General features: G+C 47.9%; 1 protein-coding gene across 2 annotated transcripts in view; it reads right to left on the bottom strand.

The window, feature by feature from the left end:
* Positions 1 to 6,752: 6,752 nt before the first annotated feature.
* The window catches only part of dipk2ab (divergent protein kinase domain 2Ab), a 43,740-nt gene continuing 37,363 nt past the window's right edge, over positions 6,753 to 13,129 (bottom strand). For both annotated transcript variants that reach the window (XM_056299369.1, XM_056299370.1), the window contains one exon: positions 6,753 to 9,703. In XM_056299369.1, coding sequence (XP_056155344.1) covers positions 9,354 to 9,703 — 350 coding nt within the window. In that variant the 3' untranslated portion in view covers positions 6,753 to 9,353. The remainder of the gene's footprint in view (positions 9,704 to 13,129) is intronic.

The raw sequence follows: 13,129 nt of genomic DNA, 5'->3' as shown, positions 1-13,129 counted from the left end.
ATTGTCTTGAAGTCCACAACAGCGAAGTCAATTAGCTAACTCTTGTTCTTATGCACAAACACACATATGCGACTCAAAGTTATACAAACAAAACTCTAATCATCCGATTCACATTTGTAAACGGTTTTAACAAACCTCAAAGGTTGAAAGCTCTTATGGCGGACACAAAACCCTCGCCATCATCTGCTCTGCAATTGTTCGCCTTCTCTGCTCTGTATGGTCCAAAAAACGTGGCCACAGTGAACATAGTTCACTTCCTGGCAGCGTGATGGCGTCAGCGATACGCATCCCATTCTTAAAGCGACAGTAGCATAAATGTCAATATAAGAGAAATAGGGACTTGAATCGCGGTTTCCGAGTTTATAAGGATTTAAATGAATTTCTTTACATTCTACACTAATACTCCTTTACCACCGGCTTACACACACACACACACACACACACACACACACACACACACACACACACACACACACATATATATATATACACACGCACATATATATGTATATACACACACACACACACGTATATATACGTATATTGTAGCGAATTCAGGGGGCAGTCCAGAAGACCGTCGCCACAGCCGGGGCGCGAACCCATAGAACCCACAACGTTAACCAGTCGACTAAAGGATCCGACTCGTTAGTCAAGGACCAACGTGTCTACTTATCCATGCACGTTACACTACCCCCCACCTTCGGGAAGCGCCATATCAGCTCCCTCACGCCTCTGGGCGCACGTGCTTCCGACGGCCTTATGGTCCCACCACCCACTTCTGACACCAATGTAGCGAATTAGGGGGGCAGTCCGAGAACCGCCACAGCCGGGACGCGAACCCGTATCTCCCGCTCCACAAGCGACAACGTTAACCAGTCGACTAAAGGGTCCGACCCGTTAATCAAGCACCAACATGTCTACTTATCCATGCACGTTACAATATATATATATATATATACACTACCGTTCAAAAGTTTGGGATCACCCAAACAATTTCGTGTTTTCCATGAAAAGTCACACTTATTCACCACCATATGTTGTGAAATGAATAGAAAATAGAGTCAAGACATTGACAAGGTTAGAAATAATGATTTGTATTTGAAATAAGATTTTTTTTACATCAAACTTTGCTTTCGTCAAAGAATCCTCCATTTGCAGCAATTACAGCATTGCAGACCTTTGGCATTCTAGCTGTTAATTTGTTGAGGTAATCTGGAGAAATTGCACCCCACGCTTCCAGAAGCAGCTCCCACAAGTTGGATTGGTTGGATGGGCACTTCTTTGAGCAGATTGAGTTTCTGGAGCATCACATTTGTGGGGTCAATTAAACGCTCAAAATGGCCAGAAAAAGAGAACTTTCATCTGAAACTCGACAGTCTATTCTTGTTCTTAGAAATGAAGGCTATTCCATGCGAGAAATTGCTAAGAAATTGAAGATTTCCTACACCGGTGTGTACTACTCCCTTCAGAGGACAGCACAAACAGGCTCTAACAGGTACTATTTAATGAAGATGCCAGTTGGGGACCTGTGAGGCGTCTGTTTCTCAAACTAGAGACTCTAATGTACTTATCTTCTTGCTCAGTTGTGCAACGCGGCCTCCCACTTCTTTTTCTACTCTGGTTAGAGCCTGTTTGTGCTGTCCTCTGAAGGGAGTAGTACACACCGGTGTAGGAAATCTTCAATTTCTTAGCAATTTCTCGCATGGAATAGCCTTCATTTCTAAGAACAAGAATAGACTGTCGAGTTTCAGATGAAAGTTCTCTTTTTCTGGCCATTTTGAGCGTTTAATTGACCCCACAAATGTGATGCTCCAGAAACTCAATCTGCTCAAAGAAGTGCCCATCCAACCAATCCAACTTGTGGGAGCTGCTTCTGGAAGCGTGGGGTGCAATTTCTCCAGATTACCTCAACAAATTAACAGCTAGAATGCCAAAGGTCTGCAATGCTGTAATTGCTGCAAATGGAGGATTCTTTGACGAAAGCAAAGTTTGATGTAAAAAAAATCTTATTTCAAATACAAATCATTATTTCTAACCTTGTCAATGTCTTGACTCTATTTTCTATTCATTTCACAACATATGGTGGTGAATAAGTGTGACTTTTCATGGAAAACACAAAATTGTTTGGGTGATCCCAAACTTTTGAACGGTAGTGTATATATAAAGCGTTTGGGTGTCTAGAGAAGCGCTATATAAATGTAAGTACTGGGGCGTCCGGGTGGCATAGTGGTCTATTCCGTTGCCTACCAACACGGAGATCTTCGGTTCGAATCCCCGTGTTACCTCCGGCTTGGTCGGGCGTCCCTACAGACACAATTGGCCGTGTCTGCGGGTGGGAACCCGGATGTGGGTATGTATCCTGGTCGCTGCACTAGCGCCTCCTCTGGTCGGTAGGGATGCCTGTTCAGGGGGGAATAGCGTGATCCTCCCACGTGCTACGTCCCTCCTGGCGAAACTCCTCACTGTCAGGTGAAAAGAAGCGGCTGGCGATTTCCACATGTATCGGAGGAGGTATGTGGTAGTCTGCAGCCCTCCCCGGATCAGCAGAGGGGGTGGAGCAGCCACCGGGACGGCTCGGAAAAGTGGGACAATTGACCGGGTACAAATGGGGAGACAACGGGGGGGAGGGGTGTCCCTAAATAAATAAATGTTATTTTTATTATTATTATTATTATATTCTCTGCACAATTGCACCTTATCATCTCTTACAACCCGGTATCACGCCAAAGCGTGTAATACACCCGCTGGTCCAGCGTGTTAGTGTCACGGTTTGCCTTGCTCAGGCGTGAAAAGTACACGCGTGTATGAAGGTGCAATGCCAGCAGGGGGCGATGATTAAGAGGTGAAGGCAGGTTAGTGTTAAGGTTAGGGTTAGGGTTGGGTTAGGGTTAGGGTTCTTGTTAGGGTTGGGTTAGGATTATGGTTACGGTTAGGTTTAGGGTTGGGTTAGGGTTGGGGTTAGGGTTGGGTTAGGTTAGGCGAGGGATTTTGGAAAATGCTGTATGCTTCTTTTCCTCCGTGGGGAGTTGCTGGCGTTGAGTTAATCATCGCCCCCTGCTGGCACTGCACCTTCATACACGCGTGTACTTTTCACGCCTGAGCGAGGCAAATCGTGCTACTGACACGCTAGACCAGGGTGTATATTACACGCTTTGGCGTGATACTGGGCTGCTTATTTGCCTGTATATAGTCAGTCCTTGTGTATCTGAAGACTGTTGTGTTGTAATGTTGTTGTTCTATGTTAAGTTCACTGAGACAGCCACAAAACCGGGGTCACATTCCTTACATGGCCCATAACCATGATTCTGGTTATTCTGCAACCGTATTACCTAACAGTGTATGACATAGAACATACATGTTTTTCCCTTTCTATTCTTCTAGATGAGGTAAGCAGCGGCTCGAGGCCTTCCAACGTGATCTAGAGCGATCAAGCATAATAGAGGTTAAACGTGACATCACCACATTGGGGGGGGTAAGCAGTGTGATAGGAGAATTGCTTTTAGCAACTCTTCACGTTGCATTAGTGATGATTTTCCAGGAGGCGCTCACAAAAGAGTCTTAAGAGCGCTCCTCTCGGTCCCGCTAAGCCCGGAAGAGACCCCAAACAATGGGTCACGTGCACACGGCGAGCGCTAACAGACGCAGTTTCCTGCATTCATAACCCTCCCCACCACACACACACACACACACACACACACACACACACACACACACACACACACACACACACACACACACACACACACACACACACACACACACACACACACACACACACACACCATTTTAAAGGTCTGGAGGAAGGGTTGATGTATCACATATAAACCAATTCTAAAAATGGCTTCCTCTCCCCGGGGCTTGCCAGAGCATGAAATAGACTTTACATCATGTTAGCCGAGCAACGGCAACGAAGAAAACTTCTTCTTTTTTTTTTTTGTCGTTGCTCATTTTTCATCCCCTTTTTGTTGCTGTAATCTGACACAGGGTGGCCCCCTCACCCCCACTCCGTTTATGACCTGAATAAGATGTCTGCGGTTTTGCCGGGCTGGGGGAAATATGGCGGGCGATGCTGAAGTCATGTAGAGATTTAGATAATGTGGGTGCTGAGCACTTTACAGCGGTACCCACCTCTGCCTCTTCCCAGTTGATTTCAAACTGCGGAGGGTTTAGAAAGCGCCCGCTGATATGGCGGCGGTAGTCACGTGACAGACTTCCCACCCGTTTCTGATACTACCTACTCCCTCGACTTCTGACAAAGGGCTTGCAACAATATCCACCCTTCCTTTTGGGTGTAGCGGCTGCCAAGCTGCAAAACACCATATGCATGAAGAGAGCTGCTCTGACACTGGGGTTTATGTAAGCAAATTCACTCCAAACCACATGCCGCTGAAGCGAGTTCTTCCACTTCTTTCTTTGTTTGCTGCACTTTCAAATTTGCATATGTAGCGAATCCAGGGGGCAGCCGGGAACCGCCGCAGCCGGGACGCGAACCCGGGGCGCCCGCACCACGGGCGACTATACACTAACCAGTCGACTAAAGGGTCCGACCCCTTAGCCCACGGCTAGTGAGTCTATGCATATTCTTCCACTCGGGTGTGTTAGAGGTCTGTACAAGCTGGTCATAGCTGATATGTCAAATTTCAGTGTGTGTGTGTGTGTGTGTGTGTACACGTTTAACTATCTGTGTGTGTGTGTGTGTGTGGGTGGGTGGGTGTGTGTGTTTGTTTTTTTTTTGTAAATTTACTTCCACAAATAAACTATGCAAATGATATCACACATAAATGCTATTTTATCTCCTTCATGATATGAAATTTTAGGATCAGATCAACATTATACAATTTTGCCTGATCACTAACAATCAAAACTAGAATTATGAAGAAAGACGCGCGTGTGTGTGTGTGCGTGTGTGTGTGTGGTAGAGACACTGGTTATTCACAGTATGTTAAAGAAGTCTAGTGAAGTAACGCCACATTGAAGATGTCCGGGTTAAGTGAATTATCACGTCTACATCTAATCAGGATTCATTCGTGCTCCTTAGATGCCAGGTTAGAGTTATACGCACTGATTTTCTGTGGACCCCCTGAAGTAGCCTTGGCCACCGGATGAGACCGGCCTCCACCACAAAACGACCCCATATCGTTTGTACAAGCAGCTTACGACCCATAGTTACGTTTTGAAATCAAGCGGCCTCTAGCGGTCGTGTAAATAACGACAATCTTGTGTCTCAGGTGCCTCGTCATCATACGACCTTTGACCTTCGCTACCAATCAAAGTTTACCGACTACTTGTTAGCCTGTCTATGAGGCGTTGTAAAGAGGATGTCAACAAGTAGACAAAAACCCACAACGCGCTGAGGCAAAAAGTATCTGTGGCATATCTCCTGCCGCCGGTGGGGGCGCTACTGTGGATCGTATTAGAAGGTAGGAACAAACGACCCATGTGGTCGTATGGGTTGGAGGACTTGATAAAACTCTGCTCTTGACAAAGCTCTGGTGCCTGGCTCTGGGGGAATTTTAAAAGGGGGGGGGGAATTGAAAGAAAGAAAACAACGCGGACTCCAGTAAGTAGTCCGCGTCCGCTCTGGAGTTTATCCAGGCCCTTACACACGCGTCAGTCCGGCTTTGGGACTACCTCCACTGCCGGCTTAATTCCGTCTTCGTACCCTTTATACAGAACGGCGAGGCGGTTTAACAGCGCCGCGCTGAACAGGGCGGAGTCAAAAGCCTCTCCGGCGCTCTGCTGGTCGGCCGTAACCCCCGGGGGCCCTTCATCAGCAAGGCCGAACAGCTCAACCACAATGAATGTGACATGGACTCCCCGCACAAACCAGAGGGTGTGTTAAAGGGAAACGCAATTACAGAGGACACGGACACGGACACACACACACACACACACACACACACACACACACACACACACACACACACACACACACACACACACACACACACACACGCAGCGAGAGAGAGAGAGAGAGGGGGAGGGAGAGAGGGAGCTTCTAATTTTGGCTAGCTCCATACTTTGTTCCACCCCGGGCTTTCACCGTCGCCAGCGTGAGCCGCTAACGACTGAGCCTGCAGTTAGCCGAGCGCGCGCACACTTCCTCTGCCCCCAGCAGATAACATGCACGATCACGTGCACGCCCCGCCCCCACGCGCGAGCACACGATATAATGAGAGGCTAAAGGAGATAAATGGGACGCTACGTCACAAGCAGAAATAAAAAGAAAACGGGGGGGGGGGGAAATCCCCCAGCAGTCTTCAGCGGTAACGAGTCTTAAAACAAATGTATAAAATTAAATGTTTAGCTTATCCCCCCCCCCTATATCTAACCCCCCCCCTCTTCCCTGGAAGGTGTACCTTTACTACTTCACCGTAGTCTCCAACAGACGTCCTGTAATATTCCGTACACACCCCGCCAGGGTTAAAATAAAAGATATTTCAGCAAATGTGGATGAAAGAGAAGGAATCGTATCCTGGCTGAGAGAACGCACAACAAACAAATAAATAAATAAAAAGAACCTGGGCTTGGGTCCAAATTGGTGGAAAGATTAAAAAAAAATGGAAGACTGGAAAAAAAATAATAGAAAAGGTGCCAGTAAACATTGACATCAAGCTGAGTGACAGGCAAGCAAATGAGTGGAGAGATGCAATACGGACCAGAGTCCTAACACCTGCAACTTCTGTGGAGTATAATGAAAAGAACATTGAGCCAGAATACTAATAAAAAGAAAAGAGTCGACACACACTGGGTAAGTATATAGATATATATAGATATATATATCTTCATTTATTTCAATATTTAAACCCACTAAAAGTTGTAAATACAACATTTGAATGAAAGGCACAGGAAGAATCAGACAATGCTGATATAATACTCAAATGAAAAATTACAGTACAAAAGCGGACAGTTAATTACGCACATACAAACCCCTCCAGCTAGTGAGTCCTCTCCATACAAAGCCCTCCAGCTAGTGAGTCCTCTCCAGGCCGGGGACAACACATGTACCTGATACAACAAAACGGGGATTCAGAACCAGAAATCATCACATGTGTTCGCCAAAGCTTACGGTTTATTGCTTTTCCAAACTGACGAGGTCCATGTGGACTCCCCGGGGTTATAGCAGAAGGACAAATCCCCCCCCCCAAAAAAAGCAAAAATATACCACTGGGTTTTTCCAACTTCCTCAAAGTGGACCAGGTGCTTGCTTCATTTGATTATTGCCAGCCTACTGGCTGTGCTGCACCGTACTCCATTAGGCATTTAGCCTCCGCTTTTAGTTTTTACTACATCAACAGACGACATTGTACAAAAATGAACAAGACCAGAGGGGGGATTTGAGGGTTGGGATCTCCCATAATCCTTTGCCAAATAATATAAGCCTATATTCGTAAGTACGCTGTGATTTATTGGCCCACCGAATGTAAAAATCAACTTAAACATACCAATTTGATGAAGATCGGGGGGGGGGGGCAACAACCCATTTGGAAAAACAGAAGACCAATGACTCAAAGTGATGGTGATTGGTGAGGACATCTTGTTTAAATACTCAATGAAATATCTCAGCAGTCAAATTAACAAAACGTGCGGGTCAGAATTTGGTTCTGTGATGGGTGGAGTTGGCCCTCCGTTTACTCTGGATATCCGGAGTCACTTTGCCAATGTTGATGTGTGCGAGCTTGCGGCCCTCGACAGCAGCAGGGATAAGCCCGATAATGCAGTTAATTTATAAATTACAACCAGTTAAGGAGAACCTGGCACTAGAGGCAACCGCTAGTGAGAATTTTAGTCTGCTCTAAAAAAAAAAAAATTTTTTTTTTTAAAAAATCACTTAATCTCTTTGTTCCTTTCAGTCACGATTCTCTTACCTCAATGAGCAAACGCTAATCTAGAACTATCCTATTATTTCCCCTCCTATCATGAATCAATCAAAATTGCTGGCAAGGGAGGAGGGTGGGGGTCCGGTGGGGGCTGAAATACAGCAATTGCCTATCTTAGTCTGGATTCCTAGATTTGATTTGTACCGATACAAAAAGAAAAACAAGAGAAAAACAAAGCAAAAACAAAATCAGTGCAATGGAGCCACTGGTTTCCTATGTCCATTTCCTAGACAACAAGGGTATCTTTGGACAGCTCTCTGTTGAGAACGACTGAAGGGAGAAGTGCTGTCGCTTTGTACCATTTTCTTTTTTTTTTTTTTTTTTTTCTTTTAGGGGGGCAGTTAGACTACATATACGTATATCCTCTTTGGTGTGTGTGCATATGCATCAATGGAGCATCGTTGTCCACTTACCCCCTTCCTTTTCCAATCCTTATTCCTGTGTACAGCAGTGTTGCTCTTTCCTTATTTACTTTAGACAAAAAAAATCTGTGTGTGTGTGGGGGGAACTAAAAACAACAACAACATCAACAACAACAGCAACAGGAAAAAAAAAATCAAAAACAAACATTGATTGCCGCACTCCAGAGACCTGGAGATCAGGTGAGCGACTGATTGGTAGGGCAGGAAATGGGACTTTCAAGCAAACGGTTTTCTTCTTCTCCTGCCCTGCCTGCTGTGTGGCTTGTACTTCCCCTTTTCTCCCACTGGTGGACTGCGGGCAGAGGGAGGGGGGTTCTAGACAACCTCACCCTCCGCCCCTCACCCTGCCTTTCCTACAGCCTCGCCACTAACGGGAGGCCACAAGACAGTGAGAGGGGAAATGCAACGGTCTGCTCAGAATCAAACCCCTCCGATTAAAACGGCGGGAACAATGGATGATCCTAGGGGAGGGGGAGCGGCGATATAAACAAATGCAGTCTAGCTCAAATGGAGGATGGGTGGGTGGGGGTGGGGTTCAACACAGAGAGCTCAGGGAAGTGAATGTGGTCTGTTATTGTCGCCGTTGTTGCTTCGGACTGTGATGGGCGAGTTCTGGTGGACACCACAAGGCGCCTGAGCCATCCAATAACACCCCCGCCACACACACACTCACCCCTCCCCAGGACGGCACACCCATTTTGAAGGAGGGGAGGTCAACTCTAGTCCCCTCTGTCCTAGTCCCTTCTGTACTTTAATCCTAGCCAGATCGGCTTAGTTCTGCCCTCCTCGTCCCCACGTGACAGTAGATTCAGGAAAAGTTGGCGCTCTGGAGCCTTTGACAGTTTGATTCCTATGCTTCATGGTGAGGGATCTACCCCTGCTCCGGTGCTGAGACAGACGGGTGACATCACGTAGAGGGACTGCGATTTACGAAGCTCAAAAGGTCGGCGGTCAAAGGTCAGGGGTAGGGTATTCGCCACGCCACACCCCCACCAACTATCCCCACCCCCCCCCCCCCGGTGGGACCTCGTATAGATGCCGGCTACATTCATTACCTGGCCAAGGCCGAGGAAGAGGATGCGGCAGCCAGCTGTGTGAGGTACTCGCGCAGTTCCTTGGCAGCCTGGAAGCGACCGTAGCGCTTTTTGGGTTTGGTACACTCGTCAAGCAGGGCGTCGAGCTGTCCGTCTTTGACTACTTGGGCAGGGGGGTCGTGGAGGAGGCCTCCAGTGGTGCCCCGCCACGTGGCGTAGCGCGATAGCAGGTTCTGGCACACGGCGTAGTAGTTGTGATCCACGGTGACCCTGGAGCACAGCGACTCCTTGGAGAAGGACAGGCACGCCTCCTTGTCGCACTCCTCGAAGCGGCTCTCGTACCACACGTCGTAATTTTCTGGCTTGTCTGCAAGGAAGGGGGTGGGGGGGCGGGGCAGAGACAGGGACAGTTAGACGGCAACGTCACAATTGTTAAATCACACTGATTATAAAAAACAAAAAACATCTTGACAGCGTGGAAGAGAACTCCATTCAAATATATGGAAGTATTTATGGGCTGTAAGCAGCCGGGAAAGGTTTCTGTCATGTGACCTTCATCAGATGAATACATAATGACTCCAGCATGTCTGACCCACAACATGAGAAATTAACTAAAGCCCAATACAGTTTTCAGCCACTCACGTTCTCCTCTTTTGTATTTTGTAACCCAGGATGTTAGCAATGTTGCCCCACATCAGGTCCAATTTGTGCGAAAATTCTTAACGATTCACAGCCCTACTACCTAAAACATTAATTTAATTACTTTGATTTTATTATTTATTTGATTGTTGACTGACTTTGTGCCTCTGTGGAGGGGGAAAAAGAAGAAACCCTGCCATTTTGTGTGCATCCTGACTAAACACTGCAGAAGGATATGGGAATGTGAAGGGAAGGAGGGGTTTTTTTTGGGGGGGGGGGGACTTTTCCACCTTTTTTTCCCCTAATTGTACTTGGTCAATTACCCTATTTTCCGAGCCACCCCGTTAGCTGCTCCGCCCCCTCTGCCGATCCGGCGAGGGCTGCAGGCTACCACGTGCCTCCTTCGATACATGTGGAGTCGCCAGCCGCTTCTTTTCACCCGACAGTGAGGAATTTCGCCGGGGGGACGTAGCGCGTGGGAGGATCACGTTATTCCCCGTAGTTCCCCTTCCCCCTCGAAAAAGCGCCCCGACAGACCAGAGGAGACGCTACTGCAGCGACCAGGACACATACGCACATCCAGCTTCCCACCCACAGACACGGCCAATTGCCACTTTAGGGACACCCGACCGAGCCAGGGGTAACACGGGGGTTCGAACCGGCGATCCCCGTGGAAGGGAAGGTTAAGAGTGTTATACTATTTTGAACATCTCACAGGCCATTACAGAGAACTCTTTAAGGAGGCACACTTTCTTTTCTTTTTTTTTAAGGATCAGTAGTTTTTATTTTTCTTTAACACAAATACAGGCCATGACATCACACATGGATTACAGAGGTGGAAGGAACAATTTAACAGGGCCTACTAGACAATATCAAGAGACAGACACATTTGGATTAAGGGTGATCATAAGACGAGTCTTAACAGTATACAAGACAATAGGAACAGAAGAGAAAAAAACCCCCAATAAAAACATAAATTGGCAGATAGACAGTAGTCTATAAATAGATCTTAAGATATAGATTAGTTGTCACAGATTACACGGGGCCTCTAATGAAGGAAATATAGTGCGTCCACTTGGCCTCGTATTTCTCCACCTGGCTGATGAGTCTAAAGGAGAGTCGCTCGTGTGCTGCCACAATTCCCAGATGGGAGAGCCATACATTGGTGTGAGGTAGGGTGGCCGACCTCCACTCTGTTACCATGAGCTTTCTACCCAACATCAGGGCTGTCTGGACCCACTCTGCCCGTGCTCGTGGAAGGGCTTTTAAAGGAGTAGGGTCTCCCAGAACAAAGAGGCTTGGAGAAAATGGGATGTCTGTTGTTAGTATGAGTTTGATATTCTCATATATAGCTGTCCAGAATTCTTGTGCAACACGGCAAGACCACAGCATGTGGATAAGCGTACCCGAGCCCTCCCCCACACCTCCAGCAGTCAGGGCTGTCTCTTAGTTTCGCCCTGTAAAGGAGGCACACTTTCAAAAAAATCAACAACAAAAAAATCAAAAAAGAGGAAAAGGAGCAGTTTTCACATTTAGTGAGCAAGTCAATTTGCTTCTCCAGCTCATTTCACTTTGCTCCCCACCCACCTCCCCCTTTGTGCTGAAGAGGATAGGGAGCTACAGAAATAACTTAGAATGATGAGGGAAGGGAAAAAAAGCCATCAGTTGTTGCATTAAAAAGCAGATCAATAGCTGCGGGGCCGAGGATGCAGACGCATAATCAGTGAATCAGCGTTCCTAATGCACTGCTCTGCTCGCTCCTCGGTACGGCTCAATCAAACACGCAGTACCGCCACACCAGCTCGGGGGGGGGGGCTGTGCGCCCACCCTCCGGCGGAGGAGGAGGGGCCCGTCCACCTTAATCAGACCTGGTGATGAAGATGCACGCATAGAGGTGTGGGCAGTCACGCAAACAGGCGGCAAGATGGGGGGGGGGGGGCAGTTAATGTTTCAGAGGCAGCCATGCATCACGCCGTGGCACTGATTGACAGATGGCATCAGGAGAGCCTCCCAGTCAAGAACACGCACACACACAGACACACACAACCTAGAAGGACTACAAAAAGAAGGAAGTGAGAGTTCCCTCTCAAGGCCAGCGCTGAGCAGAGCAGAAACACAATTTAAAAAAAGAAATAAAAAGGGAAGTAGGAGTCAACTAAAGTGAGAGAGAAGGCTGAGGTCCATTTACTCGCACCTCCACCTTCCCCCTTTCCAGCCTGACCAGCCACACGCCGGGGCTATAACGAAGCCAGAACATTTCCAAAGCAAATCCAGTCATCTGCAATTCAGATGAAATCCAGGAGCTGAAGTGGGCCGGTGTCAGTCCGTCTCCCACGTACCCTTGTTTCCACGTTAGAGAAGGAGAGAGCGGCGGGATCTTTTGTTTTTATGCATTCCCCTCACTCCGCTGCCTTGGCAAGGCCACACAGACAGGGGTCTCGGGCCCCGGGACGCTTGTTAGCGTAGCCTTAGCGGGGGGCATTCAAAAGGTGTGAGATTACTTTCAAAGATGCACGTGTCAGTGTTCATTAGGCATATCGGTGTGTGTGCGTATGTAAATGTGGGAGCAACGGGTGAGGAAAAAGGGAGACAGAGTGAGATGTGTGTGTGTGTTGAATTATACAGTGTGTGTCTGCAGAAGCCGGGGGGGGGGGTATTCTTCAAGAGCAACAAATGTGATGGAGGAGAGTGATTTGTTTTGCACTGTTGGATTAAACGAAGGCCGGCACGGCGGCGCAGTGGTTAGCGCGATCAACTCACAGCAAGACCCGTCCCAATCGCTGCTGCGCCCCCTCTGCCGATCCGGGGAGGGCTGCAGACTACCACGTGCCTCCTCCGGTACGCGTGGAGGCGCCAGCCGCTTCCCGCCCCCATGGCCGTCTTGGGGCGCGGGAATAGGGGAATGGCACGTCGTTTCCTCCACGGAGGACTTCGACCGTCGTTTGGTGACAGTTCAGTGAGAGGCGGAGTCTGCCGGAGTAGCAGCAGATGCGGATTATGCCGCTGAGCTCCTTGTTAGACCAGTACGGCACGAAACCGACCTAAGTGTTGCATGAGACGCTTTAATGGATACCTGCAACATCTCTGCAGCTGTCCAGAATGTGGGTGGATGGTGTATTTATAGCTAGCTAGCATCAACCATCCCTGCTACGTC

Source organism: Lampris incognitus, chromosome 19 (genome assembly GCF_029633865.1).
Source record: "Lampris incognitus isolate fLamInc1 chromosome 19, fLamInc1.hap2, whole genome shotgun sequence".
Taxonomy (NCBI): domain Eukaryota; kingdom Metazoa; phylum Chordata; class Actinopteri; order Lampriformes; family Lampridae; genus Lampris; species Lampris incognitus.
The sequence above is the reverse complement of the archived record's forward strand: the minus strand, read 5'-3'. Positions and strand labels throughout refer to the sequence as shown.